The 18707-nt window shown below is 44.8% G+C and overlaps 1 protein-coding gene across 1 annotated transcript in view; it reads left to right on the forward strand.

The window, feature by feature from the left end:
- Positions 1 to 15625, forward strand: part of STRA8 (stimulated by retinoic acid 8) — a 16369-nt gene extending 744 nt beyond the window's left edge. Inside the window, exons 2-8 of the mRNA XM_014963295.1 lie at positions 401 to 569; positions 3904 to 3988; positions 4390 to 4539; positions 7628 to 7910; positions 9182 to 9258; positions 10963 to 11074; positions 15353 to 15625. Of these exons, the coding sequence (XP_014818781.1) occupies positions 401 to 569; positions 3904 to 3988; positions 4390 to 4539; positions 7628 to 7910; positions 9182 to 9258; positions 10963 to 11074; positions 15353 to 15427 (951 nt within the window). The 3' untranslated portion in view covers positions 15428 to 15625. The remainder of the gene's footprint in view (positions 1 to 400; positions 570 to 3903; positions 3989 to 4389; positions 4540 to 7627; positions 7911 to 9181; positions 9259 to 10962; positions 11075 to 15352) is intronic.
- The last annotated feature ends 3082 nt before the right edge of the window (positions 15626 to 18707 follow it).

Below are 18707 nucleotides of genomic sequence, written 5' to 3' on the forward strand. Positions count from 1 at the left end.
AACACTGCGGTGGTGTGAAGAAACCTTGTCTGTTGGTAAGGCGGGGAGCTGAGGGGGTCAAGCCCTGGGTAGGTCATGGAAAGGGAGCATCAGGTCATTGTAGGGAAGGGTGCCAGAGGTGGGGGGCTTGGCAGAGCTGTGCTTCATGCCACGAAGTCTTCGTTAGTGGTGGATTAGATTTTAGTCAGTGCTTACGGATGGCATCCCTCAGGCAAGGGGATGATTTCAAACTCCTTAATTTACCTAGGGTAAAAAGAGCTGGAGTGCCCTGGTCTCGGTCACCCTGAACTTTCCCTTTTTGCCTGTCCACTGCAGGATTCCTTTTTCTTCTCTCGCGCATTAATTCAGTATAAACCAACGTTGCGTTGCAGCTTTTGATGGAGACAGCTGGAGGCCGTAGCAAGCCACGTGCCAGAGTGCGTCCCGGTCCCCTGAGGCACCTGCAAGAGGTGGAACTCCGTGTGGCAAAGCCACGCTTGTTACCGGCACGCCGCCGGGCTTCGCTGGCACGGCTCTTCAGGAGCTTGAGGGAAGTGGTTCTGTCCCAGTCACGCTACCCGTCCTCAAAGGTGCGAAGCAGTGACTCTGTTTCTCCATGTCTACACTAATGTGTTTAACCAGGTTTATTAGGGTGACCGCTGTGTCTTTACAGGTGCCAGTGTGTGTGTAATTTCACTGTGTGCAGTTTTCCCCGGATCCCTTTTACTTTAAAGCTGCCCCCTCAGCCTAAGCAAATTGTTCGCTTTGTAGTCTCTGGCTCATGGGTTTATCATGTGCCTTATCCGCCCTTTTCTTACAGGGTTTTTGCAGCTTGTTGATAGCTTTGCGGCTTCTTTATAGTGTTCTGGAAACAAACCAAGGGATCCCATGATGAAGTTATCTTGGTTTCATAGCATTTTGCCATTAACTCAGAATAGTGAGTTCATGGACAGAAGGAATTATAGAGGAGGGAATAATTGATTCAGGCTTATGAGGTGCACTGTGTCTTCAAGACACTCTGGAAAAATAAGTCAGGAAAAAAACAGCCACCAGGACTGTTTATTGGTCTCTACTAAACTAAGAAACTATTTAATCAAAACAAAATTGTTTATAAAGATTAAATTGACCCAAAATGCTACTGAAAAGATGGATATTAGCATGCTCAAGGCAGAGGAATAAACATCAGGAGTCCTTTTATTCCTCAACTCTGCCACCAGTTCATTTAGGTAGATTGATTACTTTCAGTTTTCCAGTTTGTAAAATGGAGAGGGTAATGACTGTTTAGGACAGGAATTGTCCTTGTAAAGGGCTCTGAGGCTCTGAACACGCAAAATACTGCTCTCTGGGGCTTGTGCCTACTGACCCCCATACCTCTCATGCAGTTTGAGGTAAAAGTCTAGTTTGCTGTGTTCTGAACAAGATGCAAGTTATGCTCAGCTCACCCTGATCTCAGAAGCCAAGACTAAACAGATGCTTGTTTTGTCTAGTCTAAAGAGACTGTCCTCGCATACCAATTCTTAAAATTGCTTTTTCATAGTATCATGTCCCCCTGGTGTGACTTTGGGGGGCCAAGGAATTTCAATATCTTCAAGAGCTTAAATATAGAAATTCACTCATAATCCCAGAGCTTTGCGTCTGGCTAAAATATCCAGTGTGAAAGCTCTGCAAGGTAGACATCCTTTCTAAGGTGACTCTGGATAGTCTCACCCATCACATAAATCTTGAAATATTTTTGAGATGTCTATGTTTAAGTGCGTTTGCCGTATGTTCTCAGTTACGCTTTCTATAAATGAAGGAAGGATGTGCAGCAGTGAAGTTATTCCAGTGTATGTCAGTGTAGCTGAGAATAAAACATGGCAAAGGTTTCTCCTAGCAAAATTCTCATGGGAAATGATTAGTAAAGTCTTATTCCTAAAGTTGGTAGACATCCAACAAGACTTCACAGCATAGTATTTCTGGACCTGCTCCAAGAAGAGAACGATCCAAACAAGACCAGTTGCTGATGAAAGAAGATCAGCGTTAAGTAGCAAATGCCTGTGTGAGACTACGTGTTATGTGTACGTATGTATTGCATAATATACATCCAAGTATTTATATTCTCTATTTAAGTTTGCTCTGGTATTAGTTCTTTCCCTTTTTCATATGGATAAGGGTAGCCGGTGACAAAACAGTTGTTCTTGCAGAGACATCAAGATAATGGAAGGTCAAAATTCAGGAAAAGAGAAGGAAACAACCGAGGCGTTTTAAAACATGAATCTAGTCAGAGCAGAGAGCAATCAGTTCTGATTTCTTCTTATGTTTAGTATCAGGTTTTGCGTAGAGCTGAGAAATCTATCCCAAAGCTGGAGCGAACCTTGGGTTCTTTGCTGAAGATGAAAGGTACTGTATGCAAGCATTTGGACAGAGGGTGCCTGGACTTGTTTTTCATTTATTTGTTGAATAGGGATGGATAGGTACGTGGTTCAACCCAATAAAGCATTAGAGCCGACTGTGGCTTCATTTTGTAGCAATAAACAAGAGATAGCAAGAAAGTCTTGACCCACTAAGCGCTGCACCTCAGAAATCCCCCTCTGACTCTCACTTGTTCCTCCCCGGCGCAGGTGAAGGAAGGCAGCAAGTAATTCTCACTGTCCCCTGGCAGCAGGCACTTGAGGCAGAGTGGCCTCATCACCCTGTTGCCCAGTCACCCCCCAGCAGGTGTGGGGCTGGCGTGGGTCACGTTGTGCTTCTCCCGGCCGCAGGGACACAGCACGGTGGGAGTCACAGCCACCAGGAGCACCCAGTGCTGGGAGTTAAGCACAGCCAGGGGGTAAACTCCAGCAGGCTCTGGTGTGAGGTGAAGGAGAAGGACAGAGCAGCTGTGGTGGGTTTCCTAGTGGAGGAAATGGAAGCCTCTGGTTTATTAAGAACACAGTGCAACAAAAATGGGTAAAAGAGGTGCTGTGGTTTTGTTTTCTTTCAACTTGGCAGGTTGTCTTCATGCACTCCTCCGTGACCGCCTGTGACACCATGGGTCACAGAATCATAGAGTGCTTTGGGTTGGAAGGGACCTTAAAGATCATCGAGTTCCAACCCCCCTGCCATGGGCAGGGACACCTCCCACCAGACCAGGTTGCTCCAAGCCCTGTCACACTGGTCTAGCACATGCTGCCAGCAGCTGAGGAGGCTCTGGCTGCAGGGCTTCACACGCTTGCCAGCGTGCCCTCTGGTCACTGACGCTGGCCTCTGCCACCCGTGGCTGCCAGCAGGATGAGGGGCTGATGGGGTAGAGACTTTGGCATATTTTTAGGTCACTTCAAGTGTCCATATTACTCACAGCTAGAAAAAAAAAGCGTTGCTATTCATGCACCTCCGATAATCTGCATCAATTACAAGTCTCAGTGCTTAAAAGGAATAGTCTCCTCTGAACCCACATCCTTGGATAACTCGTAAAAGTCAGTCACTGGTAGAGGAATAGTTTGACAGAGCAAATTTGAAGGGATCACAAGCAGTGAGGCTGGTTGAGGGGAATTCAGCTTCCCCTTCCATTTACTTGCATATATAGGGAATTGATACTGCTTGTGAAACAACAGGTTGGTTGTCAGGGGTTTTTACATGCAATTTGCTCATTATATGGCAATCACAAAATACTGTATTGACTAGTGCTTGCCTGGACTTTGGTTATTGGTTGTTTTCACCATCAATTCTGTCAGATCAATGTTAGGAAGAAGGCATTGATTCCAAGTTCCTCAATGATCATAAACTCCCAATAATGCAGGTTATATTGTAGGAGAGGCAGAAGTTTCTCCTCTCGCATCATTTTTGCCTAATGAAAAGCTGTGGCTCGTGAGGGGCCAGTTGTTGAAATTCCTCTGTTTGGGGCTGAGTGTGAGAGGGAAGCCAGAAGTGCCACTGATGTTACAGTAACCTTTCTGCTGACAACAGAGTCCTTCAGTCTGGAGGATGGGAATCCGTCCGGCTTGGAGGAAGTCAGGGAGGAATATGTCAAGAGGCACTTCAGCAATCACAGGTAAGGGCTTGTACCAATCAAGGAAAGATGTTAATAGTTTGCACTTGCTTCTATCCCAGCACCTCTGAACCTCTTTGTCATTGTTAGTAAATTTCTGAGCAGAGGCCTTTCATCGTGAGGAAAAGGTGAAGGAGGTTTCACCTGGACTCCTGTAACCCCATAAAGTGCATGAACACTCGAGGCATGTTGTTGGTCTCATTTCCAGTCAGTGCTTTTATTTCCTTTCCCTTCTATGTAGCTCATCTCCACCAAGGACTCCTCGTTTGCCTGCAAAGCAAATGGAGGAGGAGAAAGCTGACTTAGGAAGAATGGCCCTGGACTCTGGAGTGACCATGACAAGGGCTTTATTAATCCAGTTAAGAAGTTGTTCACGTGGATTTTTTCCTGTGTGTTCTTCCCAGCACTGCATCAGCCTTGGAAGCTGTGAGTGAGAGTGACTCTACCGTCTGGTATTTGATTCAATGTGAAAAACAAACAATGGAAGAGGACGGGAAGCCAGAATTTATCCAGTCTCCAGACACTTCATCTCCAGATCTGGTGGAATTTGAACGGTAGGTGCAACCCATGTTGCTTTCAGTTTTTTTAATTTGTTTGCATCAACACCATGCATCCAGTTATTCATGCAGCCCTGCTGGAGCCCCCATCTGCCTTGCAGAAGCCTTCTGCCAGCAACTTGGGCCCTGCTGGTGATGAAGCTGAGCACCTCACAAGTCCCTCATCTGCAAATTGCCTGCGAATGGACTCCCAGCTCTGCAGGCCTTGGAAAATCCCTGAGGATTTTCCACCAGTCCTCAAGAAAGAGAAAAGATGTTCTTCTAGGTGTGTCAGTCCCTGCATGGCCACGCTCACCTGATGTCCAGGTGGCTCGTGGAGTAAGATGCACCATAGCTGCTAACAGTAGTGGTCTAACAGGCAAGCTCGGGTGGAATAAGAGGTTCCCCATCCAGAATGATTTATGCAGGTGCATGTCCCTGTGTGTTTGTGGTATCAGTAGCACTACCAAGTTGTATCCCTGCAATGGGGTTAGATTTTAGGAATGTAGGAATTGCTGCACCAGATTAAATTCTCAGAAGTCTAGCTGTTCTGGGGAGGTGCAGGAGCCAGAGGTACGCAGATACTTGACCCAACAGTGATGCTCATCCTGCCTCTAATGGCGTTGTTATGAGGAGCATGAGCACTGTTTTTCCTTCCAGAAATACACCCTTAGCTCCTTGCAGCTTGGAGTACCTTTTTTGTGGGATCAGAGCAGGGTATGGCTGGATGCAACCAGGGAAGATCATGGAGTCCTCAGTCTGCAGGGTGCAAAACAGTGGTCTGGAAAATACCAGAAAGTGCTCCTCAAAATCTCTGCAACGCGGTGGGGAGGAGGGGAACCTAAACTCTTACACTTGGAGCTAGTGGGTACTACCCCTTTAGGATCAGCTCCTAAGTGCCTGGTGCAGGATCTAAAAATCAAAGACAACTGTTCTCGTGTCAGTGTTCTGGGTCCATTTTAATCTGGGATTGTAATGGTAAAATTACCGTTTTTTTTCTTACCGTTTTTTTTCCCAAAGTTATTCATATCTTAAAACTGAGTACATTTATCACATTCTTCCCCTTGCTGTAAAGTAGCACTAGAAGGTCCTTAGGGGTCATGTTTTCTGCTTTTCTGAAAGGATAAATGATCGTTTCGTTATAAAGATTGGAGAAACATACGGATGCCTAATCTATCCTGTCCCATCAGTCACAGTCTATTTTACCCAAACCTTTTGGAGTTAAGAAGATGGGGTGCAGGAGACTCTGCAGCTGCAGTTGGCATCCTCTCCCACAGTGTCACCAGCCTAAACAAAAAGTTCCGCAGTTTCTTCTTCTCTTTTGCTTCGAACTGATGCTAATTTATAGCATTCCCTTGGATTATTGAGCTTTTCATCAGAGTGAGACGGCAGTGGTGCCAGCAGATGGCACCAGCCTCCTGCTGCTCTTCCTGATTATGCTCCTCTGAGACTCGGAGGCAGCTGTAGTAAGGTATCATTTACAAGACCTTGAAATGTGCTGAATCAAGATTTTCTGGGGGAAGTAGGCTCTACTTCATCAAAGACTGCACTACAGAGCCGTAAACTCCTGACTTTCCCCTTCCTCACTGACAAGGTAGACCACGGCCTGTACTGTGTGGACTCTGGCATTTATCCTACAGTCTTCTGGCAGACCACAGTTGGTCCATAGCTGTTTCTTCTCAAAAAAATGGTCCTTTATAACAGGCATAAAACAATAGGGACTCTTGAGCAAAGAAAATAATAGCCTTTTGGTGGTTGTCTAATCATGGTATTTGGGCAGCATCAGAAATGCTTTGAGCTTCAACGGGCGGGGTTTTTTCCATGTCCAGCAACAGGAGCTACAATGGTAGGACTGCACAGTACTTTGGCCAGTGCAAAATGTGGTTGTCTCCTTCCAGCTGGGAAGAAAATAGTTGAGTCATGGTTCAAGCTTAATTTCTTTAGCAAATCAGTCTAATGGTGAATCATATTCTTCTCTCTGAGAAATTCCAGATCCTTTGCTTGGAGCTGGACATCCAGAATCCTTGGTAAGGACAATACTTTACGTGAAAATGCTTATTCCCCTTATGGTACTTTATCTCCAGCAATGGTGGAAAATACTCCAGAGTATGGAAACTGGAGTTTAAATATCTTTATGCTTGTGTGGAGAGTTATCTTAAGATTTTCAATATTGGTTTGCTGGTACAAATATTTAAAAAAAGAAGAAAAAAAAAGACAACTGTTTGAGTTACTTTCTCATGCAATACTGTTCAGTTAATCTGGAAATGTGCTTATTTGGGACATATTCCAAGGAATCATTGTGAGCCCAAACTTAGTAACAATGACTGCTGTTTATAGAACTCTTGGTTTGCACTCTTTTGGTCTTGTTATTTTATTGTGAGAAGCTCTAAACATTTAATTAACCTTCAAATAACCTTCAGTGCTGCTTTCCAGTAGACATTATCCCTGGTTCACTGTGCCACACAGTGCTAACAGAAGAAGTGGGCTCGTTCTGAGATTTAGTCACTGGGTTGAAATTATGGCACTTATATTCTGTTACCAGTTTCACTAGAGGCTGCATAGAAGTCAGGAATGTGTTTCCTCAGATGTAAAGCTGAGGAAATCGAGCTCCCATGCTTATTTAAGTCAGAGCATCCAGGCCTGGGGTGGTCTTTTTCTATCTGTGTGTATAGTACCTAATACATCGGGATATGACCTTAGCCAAGGCTTTTAAACGTAGTGCAATGCCAGTAAAACTATAAAAAGTGACTTGCAGTGTAAAAGCCTCACGATACAAAGGCAAGTAACTCAAAATTTATTGAGTGCCAGAATGAGGTTTGCCTGTGCAACAAGTAGAGCCTGCAGCGCCTGGAGCTTCTGTTGTGAGGCAGTCCTGCTGAGGCTGGGGCTGGAGCCTGCCTTTCCCAGATGAAATCTTGGCAGGACAGAGTTGTTAAAATCTTCAAACAGCATTGGGCAACCTTCAGTAATTGTATGAAGCCTTAGGGGAGGGGAGCCAGTGAAGTAGCTGCGGATCGGAGCTACTCCCCACTCTCCTGCTGATTTACAGTGGAGTGGCTGTCTCATAGCCTGCTCTTAAGAGATGCTCCCTTTCCTTTCATTGCAGATACCTGTATTTTTATAAGCACACAGTGGACCTGCTGATAGAGCATGAAATTGTTTGTACTGAGGAGGTGCCTCTTCCTGAGGTCTCCACAGCGGTTTCCCACCTCTGGCAAGAGCTCTCTGAAGAAAGGAGAGACAGCATCTTGCAGTACTGTAGCCAGAGAGATTTCTTCGAGGACCCTAAGGCTGCTTGCCAAGAGCCGGCGCGCGCTGAAGGTAGTGTGAGGGACAGCCAAGGGAACAGTGAGGAAGCCAGTGGTTCCTCGGCCTCCACACCAGAGGAAGTAAGTGCTGAGTAACACACATCATCTGCCTCTGAAACCCCAAGCCCTCAGTTGTTAGTTGACTCTGCAGCTTTTAATTGGAAGCATGCAGTAGTTGCAATTAAGCTTTCCCAAGACCACTTGAATGCATAAGTGGAGACAATAAGCAGTCTTTGAGTGAATGTCTGCACCGAGTTCTCTCTTGGTAAGGTACACAGCAAGCTATAGGAGTGCTGTCTCCACTGACCTGGAGAGTTTGTGTGCTAAGTAACAGTTAAATTTGCTCTAACTTGCTGCAGGGGGAGGGGGGAAGAACAAGAATTATACAGTTACTGTGCTCTGCAAACTCTCCAAGGAGCACAGATGAGCTATATCCAGAAGAAATACCGAGTTTGCCAAGGCCTGCTGTGTTTTGGGATGGGTGTGGGTTTGGTTTTTTTTTCATCAAAGCACTTGATAGCAAAGAGAAAGATATTTGTAGCCCAGTTCCAGTGATACAGGGCTAATGACTGCCTGTGCCATGCTCCTCTGCAGAGCCAAGAAGTCGTAGACCAGGGCAGTTGGGAAAAAGAGATGAAATAACAGCCAACTCTTTGTAAGCTGTTCCTGGAGCACTGGATTATTTAAGCAACTGGCTGCTCAAAGACATGTGTGTAATTTTATTAGCTGCCAGGGAGGGACAGGTGTCCACCTTAAGCATACAAGTAATTGCTTTGACAAGTTCTTTTTGAGCCTCAGGACACAACTCACGTTGCTGACCTCCTTAGGAAGCGTCCTGGGGATGTGGCATGTACAGTACTTTCTGGCACAGCGTGTGTGAGCTGCATTATGGCAGAGTGAACTCAGGAGCTTATCCGTCTGTCACAGGGAGCATCCAAACTCCTTCCTGAGCCAGGTCGCACACTGAAATCACATGTGGGGAGACTGGCTGTACAGCTGAGATCTCTAGCCATAAGCAGAACAGCCCACAGCCAAGTCTCTAAAGCACTGACACAATCAATGTTTTTTTTTACTGATTTTGGTGGAGATGGAATGTTAGGTCTTAATTCCTAGAGGTTGAAGCACAGGCATAAAGGAATAGACTAACCTTGTGTTCCTAGTCATGAAATAGAGTTATTCCTTATTATTCTTGTCTCCACAAAAGCCTCATGTTTTACTCTAGCTGTAAACATACCTGTTCAATGGAGAGAAAGGAAGGCATACTTTTAAAGACTTAATTATTAAAAAGGATGCCCTAGGTAAAAATTTTAGATGGCTGGATACGTTGACAAGTGAAGTGTTTTCTCTGATAGGTAATGTTTGAAGATGCGTTTGATGTTGCTGCTGGTTTTCTTGACAGAAGTGAGACTCAGGGAATGTCTATCCAGAGGTAAATTACAAAACCACCCGTTGCTGGACAGAATAAGTTAATAGCCCACTGTCAATAGAGTGGCAATAGCCTACCTTCCTTTTTTTTGTGCCTAATTTTTTAGTAAATGGTAAAAATAGCAGCCTCTAGCAAACGTGCTCACAACAAGACTGTCTCTTAAGGTACAAAAGTGAGATGATTAATAGGCGTCTAGGGCAGAATTAGTAATAATCACTTAATAAGAGTACCCCATCACTTCAGGATAATTGGGGCCCTTCTGATTTTCCTCACCACTCTGCATAGCTTTCCATTTTTTTCAAATTACAGTATTTGTAATGTTTTCTTTTTCTCTCCCACTCACCAGGTCTATAAGGACCATAAGGGCATTCCCTGGATAGGTCAGCTAATCATAAATTGTACTCTCGTTTAATGAGACAAATATGATCATTTTTAAACATTGTCTCCCTTGTTTTTTTCAAGTACCCTAATTCAGTCACAAGGAGGTGATCAAGCTAAAGTGTGGTTGACCTGAACAACTATGACAAATGACATGAAAGAAGCACAAGACCTATTTAATAATAACATCTCTTTCCTCTGTAGGTCAGATGAGTAACCTAAAAGAGAACATGTCAGATACAAAGCTGGCACTGCCTTTGATTTTTCCCAGTAGACCAAAGAAAGAAAAGAGTTGCTTTCCTCAAGAGGAAAATCACATTATGACTCATCTTTTATGAATTCTTGCTATTTAGTCTTCCTTAGGATTGTTTCCCTTTGCAAGTAGTGGTTTTAACCGTTTTTTTTTTAAATCCCTTTTCTACTTATTTTTCCATATTTAGAGAGTTCTTTAGTGTGAAACTCTTTCTGTCTTTTATTGCCATTCCACCTTGCACTTCCAGAACAGAATGAATGGAAATCAAGTTGTTTTGGCTGTTGATCAGAATATGCTTGAATATGTAATAGAGCTTAACAAATAGGTTTCCGTTAAATAAGATTTATTAGGTCACAATTGCTGTTTACTTTTAAAATAAGATTAAGTACTCCTTAATACTGCAGTGTATGGCCATCATCTTTGCAATGTGTCTTAGTTCCCAAATTAGATTAGTATTTTAGTAGGCAACGCTTATCCTGTTCCCTTCCTTCCCTGTCACTCTGTGCCTTGTAAATCTGGACAGAGACGTGATGGCAGAACTTTGTAAAATCCCAGGGAGAATATAGAGGTGAGGTCCAGAATGAGTATCTTAGCTTTTTGCCAATGTTATCTGAGTATAAACCTGCCAGTGATAGCTAATATGTCCTTTCATGGCCACATGTTACTGTATTCTCAAGAACTTTACCAAAGAAGTCAAAGCTGTTCTTCTGAAGAACCCTACAGAATACACTACCAAGAAACTATTGTTGCTCTTTGTTATAATGGATATATACTTTTCCCCAAAACAGTGTTACTACAGCTGTTATCTCTCTGAGGATCTCTTTGTTGTGATACTGGTTTCTTGTATTGCTGTTCTCTGTTGTTACATATATTCCTTGCATTTGTTAGACAATATCTTGTCAATACGTCCACCTCCACTCCTCCCTGTCTTGCTTGACAATTGTCTTTAATGTCAAAATCACCTTGAAAAATTTTGAATCTTTGTAGTTCGTAAGTAAAATGTGGAGGAGAGAAAGTAAGTAGGAGGAGAAATGAAGAAACAGAAAATTAAATATAGTGTTTTGTTCCATTTTCAGTTCAGCGTTTGCAAGCTGCACGTCTGAAAATCCAGAGGATCACCACAGACTATATATGCAGATCACTGACTTCCTAAAAAGCCTCTTCTTTGCTAATACAGAGTTTTGCCAGGTAAGCTTTGCCAAAGGATTCCTTATAGAAGGAGCAATTTATTTCTGTCATTGTCAGAAAGGGATTTCTGTTTTCTGCACTTCTGATCATATTGTCCAGATCATTGCAAATAAGAACTTAGGGTTCATCAATTCAGACGTGTCTTTCCAAAAGGTCAGTGGGATTGCCTACGTAAGAAGCAAAGTGTAAGGGGTTATTATTGCTTACAGTATTACTCAAAATGGCAAATGATATGAGGAATTTATTGTTTTTATTGTTTGTATGAAATTTCCATGTGGAAAAGCTTGTGTGATCTCATCTGAGCAGGTGAAACTCACTTTGCAGTTTCTCATTAACCCCCAGGCACTTCATTCTGAGCTCAGTAGGACAGTAGGACCACCTTCTGCTTCTCTGGGTGCTAGGTGCCCTACCCTGAGCCTTCTGCTGGCAGGCCTTAGGAGTAGGATATTTGTGTTCTTGAGAGAGCTGATAAACAGCTGCTGAGCTGCCTCTTAACCTCAGCCTGCTGTTGCAGATTCCCTAAGCCAGAAATTATTGTGTTTGCAGTGTTCTTCCTCCCCGTCTTCCCCTCCCGCCAAGGAGGCGGCTCAGAGCTTGCATGTGGTGGGAGGAGCGAGAGGGAGATGTCCCTCAGCCAGAGCATGCTTGGTTGGGCTCAGAGTCAATGGGACCTCCACAGTAGCCACTGTTTTGCTATTTTCTATCATCTGGCTTCCACCTGGTCTCTGTTACTTGAGCAGATGCTTTGTGATGAGGGGTAATTGGGACAGAAAACAAAGCAGAAATTAGTGTTCCTCCACTACCTGAATCTATCACATAGTGACTGCTGCGTGCCGTTTGGTTCCCCCCATCTCGTGGAGACCGTAGTGCTGGAAGAGGGGCAGGGAGTGGCATCAGGCACAGCAAAAGGCATTAAACAGGAGCTACTAGAGCAGGACTCTTCTGCAAAAAAAGACTGAGGGGTATGGTGAGATAATTTTGATCCTAAGTGGTGTGGACTTGGTACACAGAATGATTATTCGTTGTGTCTTAACACCAGAAGAACTAGAAAGCACTCAATGAAATGAACAACCAACCTATTAAAAAAATACTTGTATGTGCAAATTACCAGATTTAACTCCTGGGGCATAAATTCATTGACAATTACTAAATCTGAGGGTCCAGATACAATTTCCAGCTCAAAAGGTCCTCACAGCAGAGTTTGCCATAATGTGGGAGCATATACTGTGGAATAGAGCACACTGCATGCATAATTCTTGCGCTTTTTGTCTAAACATCTACTCCTGGCTGTTGTCAGAGACCAGGCACTGATCTACACAGCCCTTTAGTCTGTGAATAGCAACGTTCTTCGTACGAGCAGAGCTCTTCCTGTGTTTATGTAAATGACCGTGAACTGAGCATATCTAGAAAAGAAAGAAAAGCTTTAGGCAAGATAGGGTATTTTCCAGTTTTAAATTTCTTTTATGAATGTCATGCCTGGCAGCATTAGGTGGTCCCATTTTGTCCTTCTGCTTGATGATGCATATTTATATGTGAGCCCACATCCATCTCAGCTCCCAGATGAGGTGGTATGAGAAGAGATAGTGTCACTTTAAACAGGGACCACCTTTTTTTCTTTAAAGCTTTGAAGAGGGACATTTGAAATAAGACTAGGAGAATGGGAATGATGGGAGGACAGACAGCAAAAGAAGCTGAAATACTGAAAATGGGCAGTTGACTGAGCTTTGTGGATCCAAAAGGAAATAAAAGGCTGTGCACACTTCTTTTATGCAGGAACTTTGAGTTGTCTGTGATAAGACAATAAAAAAGGAGTTTGAGCAGAAATCACCCAGGCTAGAGAGTACCGATAATGGGAAGGTCACAATCTGCTTTGGGTTAGATAACTGCAGTGCAGCGCATCTAGAGAGTCCTGCCAAGATGAAAAAAAGAAAAAAAAAAAGAATACAACTGACAGTAATTTTTTGTTTTGAGAGCAGAAATTCATCTCTCATCTCAAAGCAAACAGATTGAGACAGTTAGGGAAGTGGTTGCAGAGCAGGGGCCAGGAGATGTTCTAGCTAGCTTGAAACACACCAACTCAGGCAGCAACAGAGAGCTCAGTTTAGGGTACCCATCGTACCCCAGAAATTGGGCTGCTGAGAGCATTGGAGGCTCCTGGACTTGACAGGGAAAGGAGCCCTTCCTCTTTGCCTCATGGTGTGACTCAACCTCTGCAGAACATTCCCCTTCGCTTCACGATGAAGAGTTGGGGTTCAGCCTGGAGAAGACAAGGCTCTGGGGAGACCTTATAGCAGACTTTCAGTACCTAAAGGGGGCCTACAGGAGAGATGGGGAGGGACTCTTTACCAGGTAGTGGAGCGATAGGACAAGGGGTAATGGTTTTAAACTGAAAGAGGGGAGATTTAGATTAGAGATTTGGAAGAAATTCTTTACCGTGAGGGTGGTGAGGCCCAGAGAAGTTGTGGATACCCCATCCCTGGAAGCGTTCAGGACAAGGCTGGATGGGGCTTTGAGCAACCTGGTCTAATGGGAGGTGTCCCTGCCCATGGCAGGGTCAGGGGGAAAGAAGAGGGAGGTTGGAACTAGGTGATCTTTAAGGTCACTTCCAACCTGAACCATTCTATGATTCTATGTAGTACCTGTGCAAGTGCTACAGTTTTGGGAGTTTCGCCAGTGCTGGGATAAATTATCCCAAGGATAAAGTGATGTCCTGGTGCACTGTGCACACACCTTGTAGGAGAGCTGATCAACACCTATAAATACTTAAATGGTGGGTGTCAGGAGGATGGGGCCAGTCTTTTTTTTCAGTGGTGCCCAGTGACAGAACAAGAGGTAACGGGCACAAAATTGAACTTAAGCAGTTCCATCTAAACATGAGGAGGCATTTCTTTACTTTGAGGGTGGCAGAGCACTGGAACAGGCTGCCCGGAGAGGCGGTGGAATCTCCATCTCTGGAGACATTCAAAACCCACATGGACATGTTCCTGTGCAACCTGCTCTAGGTGGACCTGCTCTGGTAGGGGGGTTGGACTAGATAATCTCCAGAGGTCCTTTCCAACCCTATATCATTCATTCTGTGATCCTGAGATAGAGAGGTGGGTGTCAGGTACTATACCAAGGCAAGGCATGCGATGTGTGCCTGACTGAAATGTGAAAGGCAGCCTGCAGTCACCTTTCCTTTCATCTGCAGAGCTGATGAGGTCATTGCTGGTTAACTGTCTGGGTACAAAGTACTGTTGTGGGATTGGGCAGGGTCACCGTTTCGTAGTCACAGATCCACTGAGTGCAGCTCCTCTTGAGGTTGCGCAGGGCACGCACCCCACTGGTATAAAGTGCTTGAGAAAGTCTCAGACAAGAGGAGGGAGGAAATAATTTGGTCAAGAAAAGAGAGGGCTCTTAAAAGGACGGTGACCACAAAATGAGAACAGGATCATGGAAGCTAAGTGGTAGAAAAAGGTTTGTGGGCATGAGAGTAGTTAAGCAGTCGTGTCATTTTTCAAGAGCTATTGTCTTGAGGTCACATCATAAGAGATGCTTAGCTGCAAAGGCAGTAAACAGTTAATTTAGGTTGAGGTCCAAAGGTTTTACAATATCTAAGTGAAAATCAGTGGGTTTTTTTCTAAATAGCACTGAGCACCTTTACGTCTTCAAAAGCACACTTTCTTTTAAAATGACGGATTTTAGATGAGTCACTGGACAAGCAAGTAGGATTTAGTACTCCTTAAGCTATACATTTTTTAAACAGCACCTATTTTTAAAAGCAGCCTTGCCCTAAAGTCTTGCATCAGTGCAGAAGGTGGACTAGATGGACTGCAGGCATGAACACTTTCATCTCCTGGACTTTGATTTCTCAAGAGCCACTTAATTCTCTGTAAGCTGGCGAAGGAGATGACTGTTTCCTTCTCTTCTTGAAAGAGCAGCAAAGCCTAAAGTCAGTAGAAATTTAGGGCTCAAGGAAGCTCTCTCAGGAAGGGCCTGTTCTGTGACTGTGACCCGCTTGCTACCACGGTCAGTAACAGCTGCCTAAATGATGTAAATAGACACAGGGTGGAGCCCTGGGATTTTAGAGAGAAATTGATTGAAAATTTGAGCCACTCTTCATCAGGCACCTCAGGCACTTGAGAAGTGCTGGTTGCTGGTTGAGAGAGGAAGGGGGGGCTCACAGTGCATGAGCTGACACACGCCAGCACTTGATCAACCCATTGTATATTTGACACACGATCAGATCGTGTGATTTTTTTAATCCTTCTTGACTTGGAGCAGGGGGTTGCCTTTCAGGAAGAAGATCTTGCATTCGATTATGAGACTGTGATGCTGAGGTGCACTGAGACCTTCGACGATGAAGATTTCTGAACAGTACCTCTGGTTGCTCATGTTTTGCCAAGTGCTGCTGGACACACCAGGCTTGAAGAGACTGCTCCTCTTTTGGTGAAGCACCTCTCTGAGCAGAGTGCAGAGACACTGTGTTAAAAGTGGTTTGTTACTGTTGACTTTCCATTCCCTCATCAGTGTTTCTTGATATATCAGTTGAGTAATTTATACCTTTAAGAGTTCCAGGTTGTAGATATTTATTAAATCTTAAGAAATACTCTTGTCTATTGGTTTTTAATGTTTAAGCTCACTTCATGAGTAAACTGAGGCACATACAGTTAGGTGATCTTGCCTAGCATAAACTGGTGAAGACCTCCAGAGAGGTCACACCACTAACAGCCTACACACCCCCATATGAAGGAGATCTCAAACTGTAACCTGCAAAAGTCTCAGAGTGCCCTGCAGCCTGGCAGCGATGACTTTCCTCTACAATTTTTCAGCTCAGGCTCACAAGGAAAGAAGGATTTCCTCACAGAGTGAGATGAGGTTCTTCCATCTCTTGGATGACGCCAAGGATGTGTTTTCCCTGGGCAGTGTGGATTTTGGGACATGTCCTGGTTGAAATACATGTACAGAACTTGCAGGGGATCCAAGATCAAATAATTATTTCCTTTAGCTAGTACAACTCATATACATACATAGCTAAAGTAGCAAATGTTTGCATTACATGTTCTGCCTGTGTTTTCTTATTCTGTAGTTTTGTGGGGGGAAATAGGTTAGTTTTTCTCGGTGTAGAGGCTACTTTTTCTACAAGCTTTTAGCTACAGAAATCTTACAGACTTCTCTCATCTCCAGTTCCATTTGCCACACAACATTTGTTCAGGTTTATTTACATTAATTCTTTCACCATGTCCATCTTAATTACTGCATCAGCTGATTTAGTAATTAATTGGTGATACTGGCATGTATTGTAGGACAGCCATGGGAGTAGATAATGTTTAAGGATTAACAACCTTTTCTTATTAGCCTTTCGTCCCCACCCTTTTGAAGGCCAGTACAGGACAGAAGTTAAACAGCAGAGTATTTCCTCTTCAAATGACTTTAAGCCTGCCACCTACCAGAGGAGACAGTTTTGAATGGACACCATAGACTGCGTGGATGCATTCCCTTGACCATCGCATGTCAGAGCTTCTGATGCTTCCACCAGGAGAATTTTAGGTTAAGACTGGCCTGAACATCAACTGTGAAACAACAGGTGCGTTCAGGTAATGTGAAAATAATAACTCCAGAAAAAATCTGGAAAAGGTAGACTAGCAAGGCCCTGGGGGGTGGTGGTGGGGAGGAATTAGTGACAGAAGGTCAGCGGGGTGGGAGGAGGGGAAACATGAAAGCATCAGTGGAAGTGTGGCCGTTGCAGGGGCTTTGGCAGACCAAGCTGAAGAGGGCAGAGCAGCACCAGGTCCATCAATCGCAGCTGTGTGGTAGCATGGCAGCCCCTCACCTTACCACACACAGATCATAACACAGGGCAAACCTACTGCCCAGGGCACGTCTTCTCGTGAGAAAGCTGTGATAATGAGCCTCTGATTAGCTGCTCTAGAGCTAGGGCACCTAGGTACAAACAGCTACCCACCACCTGGGCCAGAACAGCAGGAGCATCTGCCTGGACTTCCCAATTAGCTGCCTGCCTCTCTGCAGAGCTGCAGGGGGGTGTCCCCACACCTGGCTGAGGTCCGTAAGTCTGGCTGCTCTCAGGAGCAGCACAAGGGATAACACAGCTGACAGGTAGCTGGCTGTTCTCCAGGCAATCCGCAACAGCTCTCAAGTGTTTGGTTTTACTCTGGAGGATCCTCTGCTTTCCATTTATTTTCATTAGGTAGCAAGTAAACAGAAGCTGTGTGTGTCGCGGCGGCGCGAAGCCAAAGCTGTTTCCAGACCTCAAGTGGCCACAGGCAGCTGGGAGGAGCAGTGGCCCCCCAGCCTCACCCCTCCTGACTTCGGGTTACAATTTGGCCATGTCCCCCCGAGGCAGATAAAAGGGTAATTTATAAATATGTAACAAACACACCAAAGGGGGGAAATTTAAAGGACGTTTAGGAGCCTGAGCTTGAAATAGGGATGTAAACAGCTTCTGAAAAACTGCCAAGAGGAGACACAGCTGCCCCAGACCAGTATACCCCACACAGCTCTCTGCACCTCCTGGGCCACCAGGTGTGACAGGGTAAGGAATGAGCTGTAGGGTCATGCCCAGCTCTGCTCCAGGGAGCTTGCAAGCCAAAAGCAAGATGGGGACACACAGACAGGACAGCAGGCTGGGCATGCAGGAGGACAACAGTTAAGCAATGTTCCCCATCCTTGGGGTGGGGAAACAAAAAGCCATTTGAAGACTGATCTTTGTAGGAAACCTGTATCAATGTTGGGGTTTTTGAACAAGTCTGAAGCATATACACATTTCTGGCACTTGCCAGCATCATAATGTGTTCTACAAGGAGAAGCAAAAAGATAGGGCTGCAGCCTCCACAGAGCTGACACAAAACCAGTAAAATTACCGAGGGTTCCCTGTTCATGCGTCCCACCTCGCTTTTTCCATGTGAGGATCCCGACTGTACCACTGAAGGAAAAAGTCTCACGTGGAAGCAGAAGCATCTGAAGGGTAGGTTTTGGCCCTCGTGGTGTTGCTGGTGTACCTTGTGCATTAGCTGTGTATCCTGCTCCCATCTAAACCACTCCTCCAGCGTGGTGGGTCTGGCCAGCAGCAGCTTGGCAGACTCACTGCTGGATCCAGGAGCAGGGTGATGACTAACAACTTTCTTCCACGCATGCGCTACAGCACAACTACATTCGAGAGGTCTGATGAGTAAGACCATGGGTTTGGCTGCTGGATCCCCTGGGAGCATCAGCTGGCTCTAAATTAGCTGAGAGATGTAGTCAAGGTTGTGGAGGATGAAGAAGATAGAGCTGAGATGCCTGGGACTAGTCATCTCTGTAAAATCGGGGTGGGGGGAACAGATATACTTAAATGCGCAAATAATTTTTCTCCCAAAGACATAAACCCCACAGTCTTCAGTGAAGGCACCTCAACCTGCCAGCAGCAACAATTCATAGCATATTTTTTCCTCTGTTAAGATCCCAACACTCACACAATTGATCTAAGATGCCAATATGCCCCTAATTGATAAAAACAAGCCACATGACGCTACAGCTGCAGGATGGGACTAAAGAGCAGGACTGTAATAGGCATGAGGAATAAAGGCTTTTCATTGAAACCACCCAAGTTTTGTTCAGTCTTGAGATGGGAGGGTGAGGGGGACATGATATCACA

Source organism: Calidris pugnax, unplaced genomic scaffold (genome assembly GCF_001431845.1).
Source record: "Calidris pugnax isolate Ruff unplaced genomic scaffold, ASM143184v1 scaffold44, whole genome shotgun sequence".
NCBI lineage: Eukaryota > Metazoa > Chordata > Aves > Charadriiformes > Scolopacidae > Calidris > Calidris pugnax.